Source organism: Schistocerca piceifrons, chromosome 2, assembly GCF_021461385.2.
Source record: "Schistocerca piceifrons isolate TAMUIC-IGC-003096 chromosome 2, iqSchPice1.1, whole genome shotgun sequence".
Lineage (NCBI taxonomy): Eukaryota > Metazoa > Arthropoda > Insecta > Orthoptera > Acrididae > Schistocerca > Schistocerca piceifrons.
This window is the reverse complement of record NC_060139.1, coordinates 547780336-547807724: the sequence shown is the minus strand read 5'-3', so window position 1 is coordinate 547807724 and position 27389 is coordinate 547780336. Positions and strand designations below refer to the sequence as shown.

The window sequence follows — 27389 nt, the reverse complement described above, 5'->3', positions numbered from 1 at the left end:
TCAAATAAAACTAATGAAGATAAAATAAATATTGGACTAATTATGTGATCTTCATAAACATTTAGAAAAAGTCATTAACTCACAACAGCATAGATTAGAAATTGACCGAATAATAACATGTTAAAATATAAAAAGTGGTCAAATTGACCACTCGGTGGTCCTAGTGTTAATCGGGCTGGTAGGTTAGAAAATTTAAAAGGGGAAATGGATAAGTTGAAGTTAGATATAGTGGGAGTTAGTGAAGTTCAGTGGCAGGAGGAACAAGACTTTTGGTCAGGTGAATACAGGGTTATAAATACAAAATCAAATAGGGATAATGCAGGAGTAGGTTTAATAATGAATAAAAAAATAGGAGTGCGGGTAAGCTACTACAAACAGCACAGTGAATGCATTATTGTGGACAAGATCGACACGAAGCCCATGCCTACTACAGTAGTACAAGTTTATATGCCAACTAGCCCTGCAGATGATGAAGAAATTGATGAAATGTATGATGAGATAAAAGAAATTATTCAGATAGTGAAGGGAGACGAAACTTTAATAGTCATGGGTGACTGGAATTCGATAGTAGGGAAAGGAAGAGAAGGAAACGTAGTAGGTGAATATGGATTCGGGGTAAGAAATGACAGAGGAAGCTGCCTGGTAGAATTCTGCACAGAGCATAACTTAATCATAGCTAATACTTGGTTCAAGAATAATGAAAGAAGGTTGTATACATGGAAGAACCCTGGAGATACTAGAAGGTATCAGATAGATTGTATAATAGTAAGACAGAGATTTAGGAACCAGGTTTTAAATTGTAAGACATTTCCAGAGGCAGATGTGGACTCTGATCACAATCTATTGGTTATGAACTGTAGATTAAAACCGAAGAAACTGCAAAAAGGTGGGAATTCAAGGAGATGGGACCTGGATAAACTGACAGAAACAGAGGTTGTACAGAGTTTCAGGGAGAGCATTAAGGAACAATTGACAGGAATGGGGGAAAGAAATACAGTAGAAGAAGAATGGGTAGCTTTGAGGGACGATATACTGAAGGCAGCAGAGGATCAAGTAGGTAAAAAGATGAGGGCTAATAGAAATCCTTGGGTAAAAGAAGAGATATTGAATTTAATTGATGAAAGGAGAAAATATAAAAATGCAGTAAACGAAGTAGGCAAAAAGGAATACAAATGTCTCAAAAATGAGATTGACAGGAAGTGCAAAATAGCTAAGCAGGGATGGTTAGAGGACAAATGTAAGGATTTAGGGGCTTATCTCACTAGGGGTAAGATAGATACTGCCTACAGGAAAATGAAAGAGACCTTTGGAGAAAAGAGAACCACTTGCATGAATATCAAGAGCTCAGATGGAAACCCAGTTCTAAGCAAAGAAGGGAAAGCAGAAAAGTGGAAGGAGTATATAGAGGGTCTATACAAGGGCGAGGTTCTTGAGGACAATATTATGGAAATGGAAGAGGATGTCGATGAAGATGAAATGGGAGCTATGATACAGCATGAAGAGTTTGACAGAGCACTGAAAGACCTAAGTCGAAACAATGCCCCGGGAGTAGACAACATTCCATTAGAACTACTGACAGCCTTGGGAGAGCCAGTCCTGACAAAACTCTACCATCTGGTGAGCAAGATGTATGAGACAGGCGAAATACCCTCAGACTTCAAGAAGAATATAATAATTTCAATCCCAAAAAAAGCAGGTGTTGACAGATGTGAAAATTACCGAACTATTAGCTTAATAAGCCACAGCTGCAAAATACTAACGTGAATTCTTTACACACGAATGGGAAAATTGGTAGAAGCCAACCTCAGGGAAGATCAGTATGGATTCCGTAGAAATGTCAGAACACGTGAGGCAATACTGATCCTACGACTTATCTTAGAAAATAGATTAAGAAAAGGCAAACCTAAATTTCTAGCATTTGTAGACTTAGAGATAGCTTTTGACAATGTTGACTGGAATACTCTCTTTCAAATTCTAAAGGTGGCTGGGGTAAAATACAGGGTGCGAAAGGGTATTTACAATTTGTACAGAAACCAGATGGCAGTTATAAGAGTCAAGGGACATGAAAGGGAAGCAGTGGTTGGGAAGCGAGTGAGACAGGGTTGTAGCCTGTCCCCCATGTTATTCAATCTGTATATTGAGCAAGCAGTAAAGGAAACAAAAGAAAAATTTCGAGTAGGTATTAAAATCCATGGAGAAGAAATAAAAACTTTGAGTTTCGCCGACGACATTGTAATTCTGTCAGAGACAGCAAAGGACTTGGAAGAGCAGTTGAACGGAATGGACAGTGTCTTGAAAGGAGGATATAAGATGAACATCAACAAAAGCAAAACGATGATACTGGAATGTAGTCGAATTAAGTCGAGTGATGTTGAGAGAATTAGATTAGGAAATGAGGCACTTAAAGTAGTAAAGGAATTTTGCTATTTGGTGAGCAAAATAACTGATGATGGCTGAAGTTGAGAGGATATAAAATGCAGACTGGCAATGGCAAGGAAAGCCTTTCAGAAAAAGAGAAATTTGTTAACACCAAGTATAGATTTAAGTGTAAGGAAGTTGTTTCTGAAAGTATTTGTATGGAGTGTAGCCATGTATGGAAGTGGAACATGGACGATAAATCGTTTGGACAAGAAGAGAATAGAAGCTTTTGAAATGTGGTGCTACAGAAGAATGCTGAAGATTAGATGGGTAGATCACATAACTAATGAGGTGGTACTGAATATAATTGGGAAGAAGAGGAGTTTGTGGCACAACTTGACTAGAAGAAGGGATTGGTTGGTAGGATATGTTCTGAGGCATCAAGGGATCACCAATTTAGTATTGAAGGGCAGCATGGAGGGTAAAAATCATAGAGGGAGACCGAGAGATGAATGCACTAAACAGATTCAGAAAGATGTAGGTTACAGTAGGTACTGGGAGATGAAGAAGCTTGCACACTATAGAATAGCATGGAGAACTGCATCAAACCAGTCTCAGGGCTGAAGACCACAACAACAGCAGCAGCAGCAACAACAACAACAACAACAACAGCAACAGCAAGGTGGAAGCTGCTCCTAATTGAGCTCAGTCAGTATGGAGTTGGACGCACTGTTCTGGCAACCCTCAAATCTGTAAAACAAAAGGCAGATTGTTTCAGTCAAGGAATGCTACCATGTGAACAGAAGATGGAATACTGCATGCCACAAGGATCAGTAATGGGCCCCCTCCTGTTCCTAGTTTTTGAAAATGATGTAAGCTCTCATGGATAGCTCTTGAAATTTGTGGATGACACAACTTTGTAGACTCAGAAGACAACAATGCCAGCAAGGCCCAAGAAAAAGCAGATGATGTGTTTGATGTGACAGAAGAATGGTTTGTTATAACCAAAATCAAAATCAATAGAGAAAAAAAATGCAAAAACTAATATGTGGAATTTTTATTCACCATTGATCATTTTACAATGAAACAGGCTTCATCATTGTTGTAAAATACAGGTTGTAGTAATACATATGGCTGTATAGCAATAAAATAAACTAATATCAATTAACTATAGTATACATATTAAGCACAACAATAATAATATACGTCACAGGAAGGTTTCTAAGAGCTAGTGTCCATACTATGAAGTAGTATAGTACAGATACTGTGCAGTAATAATTGGATAGAGTATACAGGACATAATTATACAGAACATAAAAGCGTAATTATATAGAGCATAAACATACTGCATAATGATACAGTAGACTATGTGAAAATTTGTTGCATGTCCTCCTCAGGCATTTCAGAGTTCTTTAATATGGTAAAATGGGTGATCTGGTAGCCAGAATTCAATTTTAAAACTTTTTAGACACATAGACTGGTAATTTGTTGAAAATTTTGAGTAGCTTCACTTTGTGAGAATTTCCTGTTTTTGCTATCCTGTGCCCTGGTATATCTAAATTAGCCCTAGCCTTGGCGTTGTGTTCATGAGCTTCTCAGCTAGCAGCAAATTTTGAAATATTATTTTTAATGTAGAGGACAGAGAAATATAAGTGTATAATTGTTAGTATTCTGAGCCTGGGAAAAAGAGGACGTCAGTGCTCCATGTGTCCTGTTTTACGCATTATATGTAGGACCTTTTTTTTTTTTTGTATTTTTAAAATATTCTTGATGTGAGGGGAATGTCCCCTACAATCAGACCCTATGACATACATGGCTGAAATAGTCCAAAATATGTCACCCTCAGGTACTCCAAGCTCACTAAATCACTTAGTTTCAAAATGAGGTATGTCACTCGAGATATTTTTTTGCATACGAATTTGATATGTTCTTCCCAGCACAGTCTGGAATCAGTGTAAATTCCTAAAGGTTTTACTGACTTATTTTCTATTTCATTAAACTTTCCCATTATGACTTGTTGAGTTTTATAGGGATTACACAGGAGTTTATTAGCTCAAACCAGTCCAAGGCTGTATCAAGAGTTTGTTTTGTTATTATATTCAGATCTGAGATTCTCCGATGTGACTGATGACAAAGTATACCTAAACTGTGCAAGGATTGTGAAACTTCTGTGGTCTACGGTGGGCAGCAAAGTCACTTGGTAAGACCACTTTGCACATGTATGTGACAAACTGTCATGAGTCATATACCTCCTTAGAAAATTGAAACGTGTAATAACAGGTCAATATCTCGTCGTCGTTTCACAACCATATTATCTATGGCCTGTTACTAAGGAGCCAGTCAGCAGGCTGCAAGAAAGTATTATTACTATAAAAAAGTAATAGAGTCATAACATCAGGTAGAAAACAGGAGCACTGCAGGCAAAAATTAACAAAATTTTGAATAATAACTGTTAATAGCCATTATGTATTGTTGTGCCTCCTTCACATTAAGAAAAATCTAGATTCCTTCAACAAGAGGTATGACATACATGACCACAACACTTGCAACAAGGAGATGATTAACGTACTAACCTGTCAATTGTTTGGAACAAGAAATAGCTTTCTGAACATTACCATGAGAATGTTCAGATCATTACCCATGGAACTGCAGATACTGCCACGAGTTGTTCAAGAAACAAATTTCAAGAGACTTAAAACTACATCTGCTCCACTCCATCCGGGAAATTTTTTACTGTGAAGAATGTGAATAGATCTACTGAACTTTCTCCAAAATGAGTGAATCTGTCAGAGAACTCGAAATGCATACAGTAAAACCCTTTTTTACACTTTTCATCAGACTGTACCAAAAAAGTGTAAAATATGGCGAAGCATAGGAAACACAACAAACAAAATGAATGAATTACGGTTATGGTCAATCTATTTATATTGTTCAAAATATGAAATTAGAACAATTTAAATTTTGCCTATTTAAAGAAAGTCTGAAATAATTAATTGTCTTTGTTTCTTTCTAACAGTAATTAGCTCTACTTGTCTCTCCACAGTATACAAAGCATCAGTCACAAAGACAGTGGAAGAGTGCTGACAAACACAAATGCGAACGTGGGTTTTCCTCTTCATTCTGATCATGTGCGATCATGTGAATAAACAATGGAAGCAAAAGTCTTTCATGAAATCACATTAAAATGTTAAAGGTCATTTTAATGTTAAAGAAAACTTAAAATGCAAGAAATTTAACATGGAATTGTTAATGACGGGAAAGAATTGTATTGAGGGAATAAGACTTCTGTTGGGGCTGACAAAAATGAATGTAAAAAAAGTGGGAAAAAAGTAAAATGTGGTAACATGGAAATGATATTTCAATGTGCATAGTAAAATATTTAATATGTTATAATTTTTTGTATTTTTGCGCATTATTCGTATATATAAGTTTTATAGTTTCTAACTCAATTTGTCCAGTCATGGCTGGTGAACGACAGAGACTTGCTAATAAATGTAATCATGTCTCTCTCCACTGTTCACTCAAGCAAAACTGCAGCACAGACCACCATGCTGACAGTCCACGGTGCTCTAGATGTCATGCAATTGGCATGTGGCTACTTGTCTTGCTGCCAACAAGCTGATTTCCAGATTCAATGTACAGTAGAGCGTCGATTATCCGAAGTAATTGGGGGACATGGGTGTTCGGAAAACTGGTTTGTTCGGGTAATCGAACTGCACATGTTTATTTGCCAAAAAGAAGTACTGTACAGTAAATTTATTCATAAAAACAGGCATCTCTTTTAGTTTTACAAAGTAACATACAAAGGCAACTTCAGTAGGAATATATAGTATGTGGCACAGTTTACTAAACAAAAATATATACCTATTACTCGCTTTAAAGTTCGAAGGCCCTCCAAGTTTTTCTTTGAACTGCTTTGCCTTCTCACACAGAACGGGACCTGAGATAGGTTCTCTTTCCGATCTGTTTTGTGTAAACCACTTGTAAACAGCATCATCTAGATCTGTGTTAGTGGCGAGCTTCATAGTTTTGCGGCTTCAGTAGAATCAATCATAGCTATAAAATTTGCTATGCTCGTCTTTTGTTTTTTTATATCCTTCCCCCATGAACCATGGACCTTGCGGTTGGTGGGGAGGCTTACGTGCCTCGGCGATACAGATGGCCGTACCATAGGTGCAACCACAACGGAGGGGTATCTGTTGAGAGGCCAGACAAACATGTGGTTCCTGAAGAGGGGCAGCAGCCTTTTCAGTAGTTGCAGGGGCAACAGTCTGGATGATTGACTGATCTGGCCTTGTAACATTAACCAAAACGGCCTTGCTGTGCTGGTACTGCGAACGGCTGAAAGCAAGGGGAAACTACAGCCGTAATTTTTCCCGAGGACATGCAGCTTTACCGTATGATTAAATGATGATGGTGTCCTCTTGGGTAAAATATTCCGGAGGTAAAATAGTCCCCCATTCGGATCTCCGGGCGGGGACTACTCAAGAGGATGTCGTTATCAGGAGAAAGAAAACTGGCATTCTACGAATCGGAGCGTGGAATGTCAGATCCCTTAATCGGGCAGGTAGGTTAGAAAATTTAAAAAGGTAAATGGATAGGTTAAAGTTAGATATAGTGGGAATTAGTGAAGTTCGGTGGCAGGAGGAACAAGACTTTTGGTCAGGTGATTACAGGGTTATAAATACAAAATCAAATAGGGGTAATGCAGGAGTAGGTTTAATAATGAATAAAAAAATAGGAGTGCGGGTTAGCTACTACAAACAGCATAGTGAACCCATTATTGTGGCCAAGATAGACACAAAGCCCATGCCTACTACAGTAGTACAAGTTTATATGCCAACTAGCTCTGCAGATGATGAAGAAATTGATGAAATGTATGACGAGATAAAAGAAATTATTCAGATAGTGAAGGGAGACGAAAATTTAATAGTCATGGGTGACTGGAATTCGTCAGTAGGAAAAGGGAGAGAAGGAAACATAGTAGGTGGATTGGGGGGAAGAAATGAAAGAGGAAGCCGCCTTGTAGAATTTTGCACAGAGCATAACTTGATCATAGCTAACACTTGGTTCAAGAATCATAAAAGAAGGTTGTATACCTGGAGGAATCCTGGAGATACTAAAAGGTATCAGATAGATTATATAATGGTAAGACAGAGATTTAGGAACCAGGTTTTAAATTGTAAGACATTTCCAGGGGCAGATGTGGATTCTGACCACAATCTATTGGTTATGAACTGCAGATTGAAACTGAAGAAACTGCAAAAAAGTGGGAATTTAAGGAGATGGGACCTGGATAAACTAACTAAACCAGAGGTTCTACAGAGTTTCAGGGAGAGCATAAGGGAACAATTGACAGGAATGGGGGAAAGATATACAGTAGAAAAAGAATGGGTAGCTCTGAGGGATGAAGTAGTGAAGGCAGCAGAGGATCAAGTAGGTAAAAAGACGAGGGCTAATAGAAATCCTTGGGTAACAGAAGAAATATTGAATTTAATTGATGAAAGGAGAAAATATAAAAATGCAGTAAATGAAGCAGGCAAAAAGGAATACAAACGTCTCAAAAATGAGATCGACAGGAAGTGCAAAATGGCTAAGCAGGGGTGGCTAGAGGACAAATGTAAGGATGTAGAGGCTTGTCTCACTAGGGGTAAGATAGATACTGCCTACAGGAAAATGAAAGAGACCTTTGGAGAAAAGATAACCACTTGTATGAATATCAAGACCTCAGATGGCAACCCAGTTCTAAGCAAAGAAGGGAAGGCAGAAAGGTGGAAGGAGTATATAGAGGGTTTATACAAGGGCGATGTACTTGAGGACAATATTATGGAAATGGAAGAGGATGTGGATGAAGATGAAATGGGACATAAGAGACTGTGTGAAGAGTTTGACAGAGCACTGAAAGACCTGAGTCGAAACAAGGCCCCGGGAGTAGACAACATTCCATTAGAACTATTGATGGCCTTGGGAGAGCCAGTCCTGACAAAACTCTACCATCTGGAGAGCAAGATGTATGAGATAGGCGAAATACCCACAGACTTCAAGAAGAATATAATAATTCCAATCCCAAAGAAAGCAGGTGTTGACAGATGTGAAAATTACCGAACTATCAGTTTAATAAGTCACAGCTGCAAAATACTAACGCGAATTCTTTACAGACGAATGGAAAAACTGGTAGAAGCGGACCTCGGGGAAGATCAGTTTGGATTCCATAGAAATGTTGGAGCACGTGAGGCAATACTAACCTTACGACTTATCTTAGAAGAAAGATTAAGAAAAGGCAAACCTACGTTTCTAGCATTTGTAGACTTAGAGAAAGCTTTTGACAACGTTAACTGGAATACTCTCTTTCAAATTCTGAAGGTGGCAGGGGTAAAATACAAGAAGCGAAAGGCTATTTACAATTTGTACAGAAACCAGATGGCAGTTATAAGAGTCGAGGTGCATGAAAGGGAAGCAGTGGTTGGGAAAGGAGTGAGACAGAGTTGTAGCCTCTCCCCGATGTTATTCAATCTGTATATTGAGCAAGCAGTAAAGGAAACAAAAGAAAAATTCGGAGTAGTTATTAAAATTCATGGAGAAGAAATAAAAACTTTGAGGTTCGCCGATGACATTGTAATTCTGTCAGAGACAGCAAAGGACTTGGAAGAGCAGTTGAACGGAATGGACAGTGTCTTGAAAGGGGGATATAAGATGAACATCAACAAAAGCAAAACGAGGATAATGGAATGTAGTCAAATTAAATCGGGTGATGCTGAGGGGATTAGATTAGGAAATAGACACTTAAAGTAGTAAAGGAGTTTTGCTATTTAGGGAGTAAAATGATGGTCGAAGTAGAGAGGATATAAAACGTAGACTGGCAATGGCAAGGAAATAGTTTCTGAAGAAGAGAAATTTGTTAACATCGAGTATAGATTTAAGTGTCAGGAAGTCATTTCTGAAAGTGTTTGGAGTGTAGCCATGTATGGAAGTGTAACATGGACGATAACCAGTTTGGACAAGAAGAGAATAGAAGCTTTCGAAATGTGGTGCTACAGAAGAATGCTGAAGATAAGGTGGGTAGATCACGTAACTAATGAGGAGGTATTGAATAGGATTGGGGAGAAGAGAAGTTTGTGGCACAACTTGACTAAAAGAAGGGATCGGGTGGTAGGACATGTTTTGAGGCATCAAGGGATCACAAATTTACCATTGGAGGGCAGCGTGGAGGGTAAAAATCGTAGAGGGAGGCCAAGAGATCAATACACTAAGCAGATTCAGAAGGATGTAGGTTGCAGTAGGTACTGGGAGATGAAGAAGCTTGCACAGGATAGAGTAGCATGGAGAGCTGCATCAAACCAGTCTCAGGACTGAAGAACACAACAACAACAACATATCCTTAATTGTCGACTTCCCCACCTTGTACTCATTGGATAAAGTGGTTGCAGATTCACCTTCTTCTAACCTTTTAATAATCTTGCACTTGTCCCTCATAGAAAGGACAACACGTTTACGTTTAAGCATTTTGTATCGTCAAGTTCACTTCTTCACACAGCAGCACACAAGAGGTCGTAACAGAGAACAGAAGGTTTGCACCGTGAGAAGCTCTTCACGGGGGCGCGCAATCCTTCAAACTGCGCCGAGTGGCACGCCTCAACTCTTAAGCTGGCGCAGGTGTTGCTGTTAACAGCTTTGATACTGCCACTACTTCTACTGCCAGAGCCAAGCCGACAGAAGTTTGCTGATTGTTGAAACACAGCGACTGGCAGCTTGGCCCGTCAGCAGCGCCTTGTGAAGACCCCATTAGAAGCAATGTTCTGCCAGCGGTGGCCCAGTGCGGCGACTACTGTGGGAAACTTAGTTTGGGAGTGAGGGGGATGATGGATGGTAGGGTGGGAGAGTAACAGGTGCGGGCGAGTACACAGTTCCTGTTCGGTTAAGCGGTCATTCGGTTGACCGACGTTCGGATAATCGACGCTCTACTGTACATGATGTGACTATGATCTGCACAGCAGCAAATAAAATGTCATTCTTGATGGATACCAGTCACTTGGGGCCTTTGAGATCCCGCATGGCATTGAGTACAGCACTTTTGAACCCACTGATGACTGTTGTAGGATCTCAACTAACATGAACAGCAATACCATAGAACAATAAACTACAGTCTCGATAGGCTGTTATCCTGCCACTGACAAACTGCAACAAGTACTGATCAAGTATTTTCCTTCTTACAGAAGGTATAACACAATCTTCTCACAAACATACAACATTCAAAAATGATTTCTGAATGATAAACCCACTGTGTAATCTTTGCTTGTATACAGAATGTAGGTGGCATTACTCCTATCTACTTTGTGCCAATACAGCAGTGTGCAGTTAACAGTAGCGCTGTTAGCAAAATGACTCTGCTGACACTGTGGCCTAATCTACACCATATTTTAAATATATGTGAAGGTGTTAAGTTTGTGTTTATCTTTTGATGATGCCATTGTGGCTTCATTATATTAGGACGTGTTTTAGAACAGGTATGCCTTGTCATATTTAACATGCTTGTTTTCAACATGTGTGTCAGTAATACTTTTCATTATGGCCTGTTATATTGTTTTAAGATCTAGAGAATCCACTAGTTGTATTTGTGTTTTTCCCATGTTTTGCTACAGGTCTGAAGATGAACATCACTGACTGAAAGAGGTAGTCTAAGGACCTAACAATTTTCAGATCATAGTTGGAAATAAAATAAATTTATTCTAAGTTAAGTAAAATAGCATTTTTTGTAGGCAACTTAGACTGAACAAACAAATGTTGAAGTTATATTTGATAGGTTCTTTATCAAATACATTGACATGTGGTACACTTATTGCCTCTAAGGAAGTCTAATTTCAAAGATTATCCAAAAAGACAGTTACCAAACTGGTGATACAATGAATTTGATAGCATTAGGGGAAAATGTAGTTACTGTAAACATGAAGAAAAATAACTAGAAGAGTGGGAGTAAATGAGCTGATAGAGATGACAAAGCACATCTGAATTACAAATGTTTTCACAAAACTATATTGCTCTATGTGAAATAGGTACCTAATGAAAAGTGTATAGAAATTTCTCCAACAAGAGCAAAACAGTATGGGGGATTATCACACAAGAACACTTACGTGTCAACATAAGAATGATGACTTGAACAAGACAGGTTTGAATGATGTCTTCTTGACTTCAATGAAAGAAATTGGAAACAGAATCTACATGATTGGCACTTCTCCAAGTGAATCCGCCTTCTTAGGAACAGTGTAATTCTGTAAATACATGTGTTTCAGGAAATATAAAAAAATCTTTTTTTAAAAGGAAGCTCAACACACACCAAAATTTGCTTTGTCCTTTTTAAAAGAGTATAGTTATGTGAGTAATTTAACATAAAATATAATCTCCAGCTCCTAGAAGACACAGTCAAAATAGTGATCAAAATGATCGAAGTTACATTTTTTTCTAAAATCAACTCAAATGCTTGGGAAAATTTATCACTAAAATGTGCTATTGTAATCAACTTAATAATAATTTTACTTTCAAAAGCTATGACACATATAAAAATTTAATCAAATGTAGGACATTAGTAAAATATTGCCTTCAACATTAACATTAATTTGAGTCATCTACCTTTTTTTAAAATTAAGCAACAAAAATAATCTTATAATATTGTGACTTGCAATACAAATGCAAGACTGAAAACAGTTACTTAAGATTATCAATGTTTGTCCAAAACTTCAGGGTAAAATTACTGATATTCTTCAGGAATGTACTGCAAGACATTTTTCAGGTCAGCATGTTTAGCTCCAGTGATTGACAGCTCTCTGCTGTATGTCCTTGTTTGCAGTTAAGACACATTTCACTTCCTAGTATCCCACAGGATGGGTGTATTTTCCACTGCTGCTGTTCAATGATGATGCAACTACTGCCCATTGATGCCAAGATGAGTATTCGAAATGCCTTAATGTCGATATCTGGAGTGCGGTACGCTTGTCTCTTGAAAGATGTTCACTTTCTAGTCAATTTACTATCTTGCTATATGCAGAGGGGCAAGGGCCTTGCCACAGTGGATACACCGGTTCCCATGAGATCACCGAAGTTAAGCACTGTTGGGCATGGCCGGCACTTGGATGGGTGACCATGCAGCCACCATGCGCTGTTTCCATTTTTTGGGGTGCACTCAGCCTCGTGATGCCAATTGAGGAGCTACTCGACTGAATAGTAATGGCTTCTGTCAAGAATTCCATCATCACGACCGGGAGAGCAGTGTGCTGACCCCATGCCCCTCCTATCCGCATCCTCCTCTGAGGATGACACGGCAGTCGAATGGTCCCAGTAAGCCACTCGTGGCCTGAAGATGGAGTGCTTGAGTGCTATATGCAGAGGCGGCCACCAATCCTTGAAGTTAATTACATCTTCAGTGCCTACCGTAGTAACCATGAACTTCGTAGGGAGTCATGTATTTACTATTACCTCACATACTTCTTTAGGAAGATATAAATTCAATCATGCTTTGACAGAAGCCTCTTCACAACACAAAAATCACAGTCATTGGGGAGAAAAGAATGTCCTTTCAGGGAAGAGGTGCAGTTCCCCCCCCCACATCCTTTCGAATGCAATTATCTAAGTAATGCAGAAGAAAAGAAGCTACTTCATTTGGTCCTTTGTTACCCTGGATTTCATCATAGAAGTAAAAACGATCTTCTCCTGATTTTGCAGTATAAATTTAAAAAATATTGAAGGTTAACTGCCATAGATAAAACAATTCCTCCAGTGGAATGTTAGGCAGTAAAATGTTTCTACATGTAATTCAAATTAAAACAGCCAGGTCCTCCCTTTCTCTGCACAGATCCGTGAAAGTTTGAAGAGAACTGTAAATTTTTTTAGCTCTTCTTTCATGGATCATCAACACTGCTTCAGCAGCCTTCCTTTCCTTTTGTTAAGGAGTGGAGTCTTTAATTTCTGTACCTGAACTTCACATGTACAGCAAGCATCTACCTAAGGCCTCCCAAAACTGAGGTGAAAATGGTCTTTGAAGTATTTGGCATAGTACTGGTATGTAATGTCTATGTCAGGATGTTTTTCATGTTCTAATGTGAAACTTGTTATTGATAGTCATTATAAAATTATGGTAAATAAAACCTGAGGCACAATACTGGTTAAAAGTCTCCACTTCTTGACGAGAAGGCAATGAAGGTTTCTGAAGCAGAAAATGAGCCACAAAAGAAAAGCTAAAAAATTCCTGATTTTTCACATTTAAGTTTGCATCAAGATAATTTTCAGCTTGAAGGAACAGTGAGTCTGTTTTCTTGGAAAAGACTCAGTATGTTGATGAATGGGCATCTTAATTTCAGCAGACTTTGATTTTTCTGTGGTTTTTTCCCCCCTATTAAATCAACTGGAGACTTACTGGCTAGCAACAAGTCTCTTAGGTGATGGGGTCTACTGTCACCCTTAAGACCATAGAAAGCTATAAATGCCTTCCAGCAGACTTCCTTTATTTCATTATTGAGTATGATAAAGTACTTAAAAATTGCATGGATGACACATTTTTAGATGGATGAGATCTTTGTACATTGTCACAGGGGATGAGACCTTGTAAATATATATCCTTTTCATCTTTGCTCTTTAAAATATTAAATCTCTCTAATGAAGATGTCTGATCAAATATATCTACTGTAGCAAAATATGCTTTCTTAAAATTGCATTTCTCACATGTTTTTCTTTCTGGAATTGTTTGTCCTACATAGTTTATTTATTAATCATCACACTCTTGTATTCAGCTTCATTCCTCAGACCCATCTTTCGCTTTGTGGAGTTATCCATTCATTTTGTGAAGTTATCCATTATCACAGAACCTTAAAATAAAACTGCAATCAACCTGCACCTTGTAATCACATAAGATAACCAAAACCAAGAATGTTGTGTTCTGTCTAAGAGACAACCAAAGACAAATCTTCGTATTAGAATAAATAGGTCACTCAGCACTGCCAACAGAATCAACAGTGTTTCAACATTAAGCTTAGAAACACCAATACACCAAGGATTATGTTGTTTCTAAAACTAACACAAACTTACAGACACAAAAAACGTACACAGGTACAAGGAAATTATGTCTCTTCTATACAGAATGCTGCAGCTAACCTTAAAGAAGGCCTGGACATAAATAACTCATTTTGCTTAAAAAGTGGAGTTATATTGTTTCTAAAATGATGAATTCAAGTGAACTTCTTTGTAGGCAAGTTCCAGTAAAACAGATCTTTTAGTAGAATTCTATCACACCCGCTGAAGTCAGCTTGAGAAAACCGCTCATTTGATCTGTCAGCCTTTAGCATTTATTTTTAACAAATATCTAAAATGCGGAATTTTCTCTGAATCACTAAACTTTTCAAAACTTATATCAAATTTTTTTAAATAATGAAACTCCATGGCAAATCTCAATATATACAGTAATTTCCGGAATATGTTAAACCCTTATCTACAATCAACTAAGGGATTATTTTGAAGAGCATATTTCTTTCAGATAATCAGTTTTGTTGTCAATGTGGAAAAAAATAACATTTCAACAATTCTTATCCAAACCAGATAATTATAGCTTTTAAAAATTAGAATATGGTCTCACTTGTTTTATGACCTAAGTAAAATTTTTATTGTACTCTTGGTAAAATATTACTTGAGAAGCTGAGTATTACAGGATAAACAATACACGAATGAAAGTAATTGCTTTATAGGTTATAGTGGAAAACCATATATCTCATTGAGAAACAGGCATTGTTCGATGAAAATTGTTGAGATGGGCTTACCTGAGGGATTGGTTCGTGGACTGTTGTCTTTCATAATTGCAATAAGTGATTTGCCACATCATATTCCCCATTCTGTGATCTACAGTGTAGATGAAACAACAGTATCTACTACTCGTCAAGATGTGTCAGTATTAAAACAAATGTCATTGGCATCACTAGATGCTGCAGTGAAATGGTTTCCTCCAGTAAACTTTTGTGTAACATAGATACAACACACTGTATTATGTAACAACTATCAGACTTTTAAGATTTCATCTTGACTCCAAGTTTATGTGCAGAGAACACATCAATCATATTTGCGAAAGAATTCAAGGGCAACATAGATAATATGGAAACAGAGAGATGTAGTTACTTCTGAAGATCTAAGATCGGCAGATTATGGATTATTCCAGTTCCACATTTCTTTTTGGCTACTGTTAGGGGGTCAGTCATCTCCTATAAGTGATATATTGGAAATAAATATGAAAAAATACACGAGAAGTGTGTAGAGCTGGCCCAAGAAATCACTGCTGGCTTCTATTTAGAAATCTTAATAAACTTTATACTTAGACTTATTTATTTATTTAGCACCTGTATTATCACATTCATAATATTGGACTTGTCAAAGTACAGAATAGTATAAAATATTACATGTTTATATTATGTACAAAATCTTATCATTGGTATCAACACATCTTTGTACCAAAAACATTATACTGCTTACGTACATGCAGTTAGAAGGAAAGCTTGCGAAACCCCTTGGTTGATTTTACTTAAACTATTAAGTACCAGTACTTTAGTCAACTAGGCATAGTAACATACAGCACAAAATCTGGGTGCGTAATTACATACATACATGGATGAAAGAACTTTGGTTTTATCTAGGTACGGTTGATAATTATGAATTTATGTTTAGAGAGCTATGAAGTAGATCTACAGATCTGAGCAAAATTCTGGGTATTCGTTAATGATGTAGAATCTGTTGTTTATTAGTAGATTTTTTAGTTCTTTTTTGAATGTTTTACTGTTTGGTATTTTTTTGATACTATCTGGAAATGCACTGTACAGAATTTTTGGTTTGTAAACAGCACAGTCCTGATATATTGATTTTCTTTGTACATCCCTATGATAATCATCCCTTTTCCTTGTTTGATAATGGTTGATCTCACTATTCAAAAGTGAAACTTGATGGTTTTGTATGAAGCATATGCTTTCAAATATAAATATAGATGGTAAGGTCATGATTTTTAATTCCTTAAAGATACCTCTACATGGTGCTCTGTAAGCAACATCATGTATTAATCTTAAAGCTTTCTTTTGGAGCTTAAAAGAGGTATTTCCCCAGAACACTATTCCATACTTCAGTAGACTATTCATGTATCTGTAATAAGCATTTAATGCTGTTTCGGTATTGCAGCAATCTGTAAGCACTCTTAATATGTAACAGTACTTGCTTAATTTTTTGTTAAGCATTTCTACATGTTTTTTCCATCTTAGATGCTTATCCACCCATAATCCTAAAAATTTTATGTGATTCTTTTACTGAATTTGGCTATTTGATAATGTGAATTTTACATTGGTCCTATTTTTGTTCCTTATTTGGTTTAAATTCATCGACACAGTTTTCTTGTCATTAACAACTAGACAGTTATCTTTAAACCATTTTTCTGCCACTTCTGCTGTTTTATTGATTTTTTGCTGCCTGTCATAATCACTCTTCCCTTTTATAATGAAGCTGGTGTCATCAGCAGATAATATAGTATCAGCTGTTGAAAACTGTCGTGGTAGGTCATTAATAAAAATCAAGAATAACAATGGTCCCTATACCAAGCCCTGGGGCACTTTATAATTAACTTTTTTATATTCAGAATGGTACACGTTTCCATCCTGACATATAAAAAGTGTAAAAAAAAAAGGTGTATAAAAAATTTTGGAATGTTTACAACAGATAAGAAGACATACCTTTTTATGTGGCAAATCTGTTCAGTTGCATCAATTCCCTCCTGGGGTTCTTGGACTGACATTCAACAATGGTGTTCAAATTGTCATATGACGAACATTGTTCTAGAGATGTTACTGAAAACGCTGTTCTTTTACATTAATACAAATTGGCATCTGGTTGCTAATGATTGTCTAACATGCTCAAAACAACCAAGTGTTCCACGAATAATGGCTGCAGCTTCAGCCAAATGGGCAACCAGCTCTTCTGAAATGTTTATCAGTGTCTCGTATCCAAACACTTCATCTGTCCCAATGTGAGTGAAGCTGGGAGAATGTGGTGGTAATGGTGCTGACCGACTCCTTCCAATCCAATTTGGGGAAAAAACTGTCTAAATGTTCTCTGACATTGGGTGGTAAAGGGTGATGAAGCCTCATCATGCTGAAACCATAATCATTGCCTGGCTGTTAGCAAAACATTCTCCTCCATTTCTGGTAGTACTTCATGGCAAAAGATACTCTTTGCTAAGCATTTTAGACAGAAAATATGACCCAGATAGCCATGAACAATACATGTCCATACATTTATTGTAAACCTCTATTGATGATGGAGGATATGAGTTGCCTAAGGATTTTCCATCTCCCAGCCATCTCACAAGCCATTGTGGCTTGTGAATATTCCTTTACCTGTGAAGCCGGCATTGTCCGTAAACATAATACATACTTGGAAGAAAGAGATATTTACAATTCGGTGTAAATACCATTGTCAGAATTCCATATGCTGGGGAAAGTCACCAGCTTGTAGGTCTTGTACCTTCTCAAATGGATGCATGTTCGTCTTGGCAGAACATTCCAAATAATAGTGTTGGGAATATTTAGTTCCTTGCCTATGGATCATTTGCTGGTGCTAGAGTTGTCCGTGGTTAGCCACAACATAGCTTCCTCAAACTGTAGTATACGTGCTGTGAAGTCTGCCATTCCTGTCAGTCTGGCCTAAGGAGTCTTGTTTCAGAAAGACAGCTGTCAAGTATTTGATATGTGACATGATTTGGTATCTGCCTCCCTGAAAATTGTTCTTGCCGGTCAACTGTTGCAGCATGCCTCTCCGTAAATGAAGCATGCCAGTTAACTCAGTTAGAGCATAAGTAGCCATTGAGGACCTGTGAACATCAGTAGTTGCTCCCATCCATATATGTATGTATATAATTGTATCTAAAAAGAAAGATGATGAAACTTACCAAACAAAAGCGCTGGCAGGTCGATAGACACACAAACAAACACAAACATACACACAAAATTCTAGCTTTCGCAACCAATGGTTGCCTCGTCAGGAAAGAGGGAAGGAGAAGGAAAGACAAAAGGATATGGGTTTTAAGGGAGAGGGTAAGGAGTCATTCCAATCCCGGGAGCGGAAAGACTTACCTTAGGGGGAAAAAAGGACAGGTATACACTCGCACACACACACACATATCCATCCACACATACACAGACACAATCCCGGGATTGGAATGACTCCTTACCCTCTCCCTTAAAACCCATATCCTTTTGTCTTTCCTTCTCCTTCCCTCTTTCCTGACGAGGCAACCATTGGTTGCGAAAGCTAGAATTTTGTGTGTATGTTTGTGTTTGTTTGTGTGTCTATCGACCTGCCAGCGCTTTTGTTTGGTAAGTTTCATCATCTTTCTTTTTAGATATATTTTTCCCACGTGGAATGTTTCCCTCTATTATATTCATATGTATATAATTGTTTATCCAGAGCTGTGGACCTGCTTTCAGTTATAAAACCTTGTCCTTCCTAGCAGTAAGACAAGCAGTAAGATGTAACTGTGTTGCAAATCATATTTCACTGTTGATGTGTTATGTATGAAGCAGTCAAAACAAATGTGAACGTTGGCCTAAGGGAAGCCCAGTATTAAACCCTTCAAGGACAGTGCACCTGTGACATTATTATCACACCAAAAAGTGTTTCTTTTTATCTCCTCTAACAAATCTTTAAATTTGTGTACATAGTTTTTTTACACCATGTGTGCACATCTGTACATATTTACGTCTCATTGCTGTACACTAAACTGAATATTAAAGGGCTTCATGTAAGAGGAGATATTCATCAGTGCAGTACTAGAGGCGAAATGGAAATAGATATTTCAAAATACAGGCTGGTAAAAGCACCACACTCACCAAGAGCTAAGTCCCAAAAAATATTTAATAAATTACGACCCTCAGCGTGGTCCGTGTCTTGGAATTTGTTTCACAGTAAATGTGATAGCTGGTTGGCTGAAAACCCATTTTATAATATAACAGAATATTGCGTTAAAATTCAATGTGCATGAATATTTATCTATAATTATATTTAAAAACAAAGATGATGTGACTTACCATATGAAAGTGCTGGCAGGTCGATAGAAACACAAACAGACACATACATACGCACAAAATTCAAGCTTTCGCAACAAACTGTTGCCTCATCAGGAAAGAGGGAAGGAGAGGGAAAGACGAAAGGATGTGGGTTTTAAGGGAGAGGGTAAGGAGTCATTCCAATCCCAGGAGCGGAAAGACTTACCTTAGGGGGAAAAAAGGACAGGTATACACTCGCACACACACACATATCAATCCGCACATACACAGACACAAGCAGACATTTGTAAAGGCAAATGTCTGCTTGTGTCTGTGTATGTGCGGATGGACATGTGTGTGTGTGCGAGTGTATACCTGTCCTTTTTTCCCCCTAAGGTAAGTCTTTCCGCTCCCGGGATTGGAATGACTCCTTACCCTCTCCCTTAAAACCCACATCCTTTCGTCTTTCCTTCTCCTTCCCTCTTTTCTGATGAGGCAACAGTTTGTTGCGAAAGCTTGAATTTCGTGTGTATGTTTGTGTGTCTATCGACCTGCCCCAGCACTTTCGTTCGGTAAGTCACATCATCTGTGTTTTTAGATATATTTTTCCCGTGTGTGTGAGGGGTATATATATATATATATATATATATATATATATATATATATATATATATATACACACACACACATATGTGTGGATGGATATGTGCGTGTGTGCGAGTGTATACCTGTACTTTTTTCCCCCTAAGGTAAGTCTTTCCGCTCCCGGGATTGGAATGACTCCTTACCCTCTCCCTTAAAACCCACTTCCTTTCGTCTTCCCCTCTCCTTCCCTCTTTCCTGATGAGGCAACGGTTTGTTGCGAAAGCTTGAATTTTGTGTGTGTGTTTGTGTTTGTTTGTGTGTCTATCGACCTGCCAGCGCTTTTGTTCGGTAAGTCACCTCATCTTTGTTTTTATATATAATTTTTCCCACGTGGAATGTTTCCTTCCATTATATATATATATATAAAAAAAACAAAGATGAGGTGACTTACCGAACAAAAGCGCTGGCAGGTCGATAGACACAAACAAACACAAACATACACACAAAATTCAAGCTTTCGCAACAAACTGTTGTCTCATCAGGAAAGAGGGAAGGAGAGGGGAAGACAAAAGGAAGTGGGTTTTAAGGGAGAGGGTAAGGAGTCATTCCAATCCCGGGAGCGGAAAGACTTACTTTAGGGGGAAAAAAGGACAGGTATACACTCGCACACACGCACATATCCATCCACACATACAGACACAAGCAGACATATGTCTGACGTGTCTTCTTTGTGGTGTGTGGCAAACTGTCTTTTCCTTCATTGATGATATAACTCAATCTCACATAATTTTTTTTTTTAGAAAAAAGGCAATTAAATTGTAACTTTTAAGTAATACATACTATACAGTATATGGTAATTTAGATAGCCTAACATAGAAGTTGGTAAAAATGTAACATAATTGAATAATAAAACACCTCCATCACTCTACAATACTCTCTTTCACTATACTGCTTATTTTACCAGGAAGTGGTATGCCGAAGATCTGCAATGGAAAACATGAGGGCATCCTGGAAATAATGCCCCCAAATTTGTTGTGTCAAATCTCTTAAGGCTTTTTAAATGAAACAAATGTCATTAACATTATACAACTTTATTCTTCATGTCAGCATATTTGCAGCCCTCTGCCACCATAGGAATCTGAATTGTAGAACATGTCATATTGGTGTGAACATAACTATGTTGATTTGTGAGAAACAGCATGCTGTAATCAAGTTTCAAATCCACATAGTTTATCCACAAATGGACACCCTCTTCTTTAGCGTGCCATTACCAGACAACACATGAGTGCTGTAACATCTGCAACAATCGGTTGCCTTGGATTCATTGTCATCGATCATTCTCCATGCAGTCCTGATTTGGTTCAATCCGATTTTCATCTGTTCCCAAAACTTAAGGAACACCTTTGAAGACTTCACTTTGATAGTGATGAAGCGGGCAGGCAGAGCTGAGGTTGTGGCTCCATCAACAAAATCAAACATTCTACAGTGATGTTATCAACAAAGGGGTGTTTCTTTGGGTGAAATGTGCTCATTCCCAGGGTGACTGTGTTGAGAAATAAATACGTAGACATGAAGAATAAAGATGCATAATGTTAATAATATTTGCTTTATTTAAGAAGCCATAAGAATTTTCACATAAAAGATACAGAGGCACTAATTTTCAGCACCCCCTTCTACTAATCTCCTTTAATGGGTGGCATGAGTAAATTGTGGTCTTACTGTCAGCTGAAGGGACACATGCATAGTGTATACAGTGACTATTGTCCAATTAAAATTTCTTGATAGTTAATACTTAATGTGTTGGAGCTGCTTTCCTCCAGTCAGAGCATCAAACTTCATGTCTGAACAGTTTGCTGTTGCCAAACTACCACAACAGTTGGTCAGTGCACTTCCAATTCCTTGTCTGGCTTTCTTTCATGCTTTGGTTGGACCCTGAATCCTGGGTCTGGCCCTTTTATTTTGTATTTCATCACACATGATAAACGTAATGAAAACAACACACACACACACACACACACACACACACACACACACAAAATGATGCTAAAGAAATACACACTTCTCATTCATGGCACTAACCCTACACTACTGGATTTTTCTGCACAAAACATGTTTGAGCATCACATATACAGTTATTATAATTGCAAATATTGAATTGCATTAGATAAGCTTCACACAATGTTGTGTGAAGCAGAATTTTTGAAGGCTACAAGGCCGTACTGCAAATGGGTTACCAGAGTCATAAAAACAGGGTGTTTATAAATGAATATTGGGGTTTTAATGCTTTATAATATTTATTATATTAAACTTACAGTTATAAATGATATGTCAAATGAAAGAGCAGCTCAAACAGTTTTACCAAGACCCTTATAAATGTTCAATGTGAGCACCATTTGTCACATGGCACACATCAAGTCTATAGCTGAGTTCTTCCCAAACATTGATAAGTGTGTCTTCAGTGATTGTAGCAACAGCTGCTTCTGTCCAGTTTCTTAATTCAGGCAGGTCTGCTGGTAGTGGAGGCACGTACACACGATTCTTGATGAAGCCCCAAAGGAAAAAAATCACATGGCGTTAGGTCGGGTGAACGTGGAGCCCATGCAAAGCAAGCCCTGTCATTGGGCCCCTTGCGGCCTATCCAGCGCTTGGGTACAGTGAAGTTCAACAAATCCCTTACTTCGCTATGCCAGTGAAGTGGCGCACCATCTTGCAGGAAAATGAAGTTCTCTGGCTCATCTTCTTCCAACTGAGGGAAGAGCTATTGCTCTAGTCTATCAAGGTAAGAAGTGCCAGTTACAGTAAGTTCACCAAAAACGAAAGGCCCTTAAACTTTCCGCCAGGATACGGCACAAAAAACAGTCACTTTAGGGCAATCTCGTTGCATTTGTACCACCTTGTGAGGATTTTCTGAGCCCCAGATGTGCACATTGTGTGTGTTAACATATCCACTTAAGTGAAAGGTCGATTCATCACTGAAGACAACATGAACCAGAAAATTTTCATCGTCATGAAACAACATTTTGTTTGCGAAGTTGGCACTTAATCCATGGTCTGCTGGCATTAGAGCCTGTAATAACTGTAAACGGTAAGGACGTAGTTGTATGCATTTTCTTAAAACTTTCCAAACAGTCAGCACGGGAAATTGTAATTCATGACTAGCCTTCTGGACTGATTTCTTTCGGCTACAAGTGAACGACTCTCCCACTCGCTCAACAGTCTCTTCACTAACTCTTGGTCGTCCTATGCTCTTCCCTTTACAAAGGCAGCTGGTATCTTTAAATTGATGATACCATCTACGAATGTTATTATCACTTGGAGGATCACAACCGAACTTCACCCGAACGTACTTTGCACAGTAACTACACATTTCAGTCTTTGCAAACTGATAACACAAAACCCTTTTGTGTTCACTAGTCGCCATCTTCGCTACTACCACTATCTAGCAGATTGCCGCGGAAACATTGCGCACTGCGTATGCACACTGGTGCCTAACACAAATGTTCGAGTTGCTCTTTCATTTGACATATCATTTATAGCTGTAAGTTTAATGTAATAAATATCATAAAGTGATAAAACCCTGATATTTATTTATAAACACTCTGTGTAACATTCAGCCACCACATAGTGGTATAACGCAGTGGTTACCATTTAAACCTGAGATGTAAATGGCCATGGGTTCGAATCTCGTTGAAAGCAGCAATCTTTTTTATTTCTAAATCTAATCAAATGACTTTGATTACTATTTTTATTCAATTAATTGGTTTAAATGTAATTTTATTTATTTATAATAATTTTCTGTGTCATTTTCATAACTGTGTTGGCTTTTTCAATTTAGTCTTATTTTTCTTCCTGCCCTTCATTTTCCGTTTGGTATCTGCCTTTGTTCATTATAATTTGCATCCAAGTACCAACCAGGACTGCTCATTGGTTGGAAATTCAGCAACTTGTGTAGCCAATGTGAGGACAATTTCAGGTTACCAATGATAGTGAGAAAGTATAGTTAGCGTTTAGTGGTGAAACTGAAATTTTTCTGTCTTGTGTTTGCTTGTAGAGGTTGGCTTTAGTCACGATGAATAAAGTGATTGTGATTTTAGTTTTGCCACAGATTGTTGATCCCCATTTCCTCAGATACATTGCATGCCATGACATTATGGTCAAGGTAGGACATGAGTTTAAATTTAAGGCTAAGAAACCCATAGTCTGCCACAGTTCAGTCATTGGTCACTTAATAACCAGCTGACAACAGAGAATCTTGCATTTCTTCATACCTTGTGGATGACACTTCCATCATTGATCTGATTCACACAATAGCAGGATTTGTGAAGTGAACCATCGTGTTTGGCTGTCACCTATAATCAAGTGGTAACCAGCAGCCGATGTGGCAACACTGTAGTAGCAAATGACAGACGTTAGTTGTCAAGTAACCTTAATCAGATTATAGTTACAAGATGTGAATGAATAGTGTAACATAATTTGGACGGTATCAGCTAACTTATTTGCAGGCTATATACATGTATATTATCATTATACACAATGTGTAAGTCCTTGTGAAAGTAACTTGTACGTATGAATTTGTTGACATTCAGTTTATGAGTTGTTACCTTAACCTGAAATGTCAGATATTTGAAAGTGACCTGCCGATGAAAAAGAATTATTTAACTAGCTAGTTGATCTTTTTCTCCGTGACTTTTTGTCGTTTTGTGATTCCCTTTTATAAACTTTCACATGTTCATCCCCCTCTCCCCTTTCCTCTCTATCACTCTCTCTCCCTTTCCTTGTGGGTTTGTGGATATGTGACTTTCAAGTTATTTTTTTAACTTTATTTAAGTATCTCTCACTTTTTACTTTAGAATGAAATATTAATGAGCTGTTGAAATGACTTTCATTGAAAGGTTTATACTGATCATCTTTTATTTTATCTGTTTATTTTACAGCTCAGTATCATTCCATATTTGGTCGCTTACCTGTAGAGGATCTTAAATTTGCCAGTACCTTTGCAAAAGCATTTCTGGAAGCTGGAAAAGAACTGGGTTATTTAGTAAGAGATCTCAACCAGGAAGAAGCTACAGGTATTTCAGACTTCATTGATTTCATTGTTTTAATATGTCACATATCAAAGAAAAGTTTATAGAAACTGAATATGATTTACATCCAGGTTTTATGCTGACACAAACAACTACTGACCATGGAAGGAAATGCAGTACAGCCAGAGCATACATCAGTCAGTGTCCTCGAAACCTACAAGTCATCACAAATGCCATTGCAACAAAGGTATAATAGATATTGTGGTAATGGCCACACACACACACACACACACACACACACACACACACACACACAGTGACACTATATATTTATTAATATTTATCCAGACAGATGAATATGGAGTGCGAGGATTGTAACTTAAAGGGGAAGAGAAAAGGAAGGTGTTGCATGGAAGGAGAGGGGAGACAGGTAGGTGTCTTTCACTAGTGGTGACCAAATTAGGACTAGTTTTAACTAAAAAATAAACAACAGAAGTAATGGAGCATTAGTGAAAGAGAGGAATTTGGATGGAAGGGGGAATAATATATGGGGGAATGCGTAACACAGTGTCAGATCCAGGAAGGAAAGTTTTCGTACTGACAGGAGAGGAAACCCTGACTCTATGTGCACTGAATAGTTGTGGTTAGAAGCAGTGAGAGCCAACAGATTGATGCACAATGTCAGATGGCATCTGTGGTGGTTGAGGTGATTGACCTGTTGCTTTCTGTGGATACAAGAACAGAACAGAATGTTTTGATGGCCATGTAACAGAAAAAAAACATGATTACAGTAGACAGTAGCATTGTCCATGCAACTGAAGCCATGCCATCCATCCAGATCCAGGTATTGATGAACTTGGGAAGAAAATACACTGTAATTGGGCTACCCAGTGTCTTCATATTCTGTGCCTCTTGTCACAATATACAGTATTCAGTATTCAGTTTATTCACCATTGACCACTTACAGCGGTATAGGTCTGAACATTAAATATACAATTAACAATAACTTTACAGTAAAGTTTTTACAATTTAATTCCTTTTCTTTTAGGGATATTCTTATATACTAATGTCAATCATTATTTCAAAATATTTTGTTATCTTATAAAATGGGTGTTTGAGTAACCAGTCATAAATCATACGTTTGAAAATATTACTGGTCAGTGACCGAGCAGATGCTGGAAGTTTATTGAAGAGTTTTGAACTCATTATTTTGTGAGAGTTTGCAGTCTTTGTGAGTCTGTGTCTTGGTATGTCGAAGTCCAGTTTGCCTCTGGTGTTGTGGGGATGTATGTTCTCTCTGGTCTCAAACTCATTTTTTTTGAATTTTCAGAATTTCACACTATTTGAAAGGCACATAAGAGAAAACTGTGCACGCTATCTACTAAAGACTTTATTGGTATTTACTCTAACTAGCCAAACCAATCATTGCTTAGATTCTACAAATCAGTAAATTACACAAAATTCAGAGCTACATTTCTGTTTTCCAAATGTGCAACAAATTTGATGGTTCTGAAGGGACCTTGTTGCACAGAAGGTCTTACATCCAAATCTGCAATACAAATATTGTGAGTGAGTAAATTGGGTTCAATCTTCATGGATTGTTACAAGATCATCTTTGAAAAATCAGTCACTAAGATAAGCATTTTAGGGACAGTGGCTAAATATTATGACTGCTTAAGTTTATCCATACCTTTTTATATCATTCTTAAATATTTATCCATACCTTTTTATATCATTCTTAAATTTTGATTTTCAAAGAAACTTGGTTTTAAATTAAGTATAAGAGAATATTTCAGCCTCAGACTTGACTTATAGTTGGCACTCTTAGGTTTCCAAACTTCATTATTTGTCCTTGATATGGTTTCCACGATGAATAGGTCTAACTAGCACAAATAAATTTGCAGTTCATGTATTTTGTAATGTCTCTGAAACTGCATATGGAGGCATCTTGTGTGTGAAAACCTCTGCTACCACTTACTGTTGAGTATGCATAGCCCTTAGCAGGATTGGACTCACACTGGTTAAGAAAGTGACACTTTCCACATTACATTGGCACATAGACAAAATAACTGACCGAAACTTAGTGTGCCCGTGCACCTGCCCCTCCAATCGCCGCCACCCCCTCCCCACCATCTCCCCACTATCACCATCCCTCTCCTCCCCAGTTTACAAAAAGCGTGATTGTACTCTGCGACATAGTGTTGCGGGCTTTCAAAAATAAAATGAAATATTGTGTGACGTGGCCCTCAACTATGTACCCACCGACTCAGAGTTGCAATATTAAAAGTTTTGGCTGGTTTCATTGTCTTAGGGGGTGGGATATGTAGTTGCCGCATTACAAGCCAAATACTGCTGAGTCTACAGTACACAATAT

At 37.8% G+C, this 27389-nt stretch overlaps 1 protein-coding gene and 1 pseudogene across 1 annotated transcript in view; both read left to right on the top strand.

Annotated features, from left to right (window-relative positions):
• The window catches only part of LOC124776735 (glucose dehydrogenase [FAD, quinone]-like), a 203366-nt gene that overhangs the window by 97143 nt on the left and 78834 nt on the right, over positions 1-27389 (top strand). The window contains exons 4-5 of the mRNA XM_047251855.1: positions 24926-25060; positions 25147-25262. Of these exons, the coding sequence (XP_047107811.1) occupies positions 24926-25060; positions 25147-25262 (251 nt within the window). The remainder of the gene's footprint in view (positions 1-24925; positions 25061-25146; positions 25263-27389) is intronic.
• Positions 12401-12517, top strand: LOC124778385 (annotated as a pseudogene).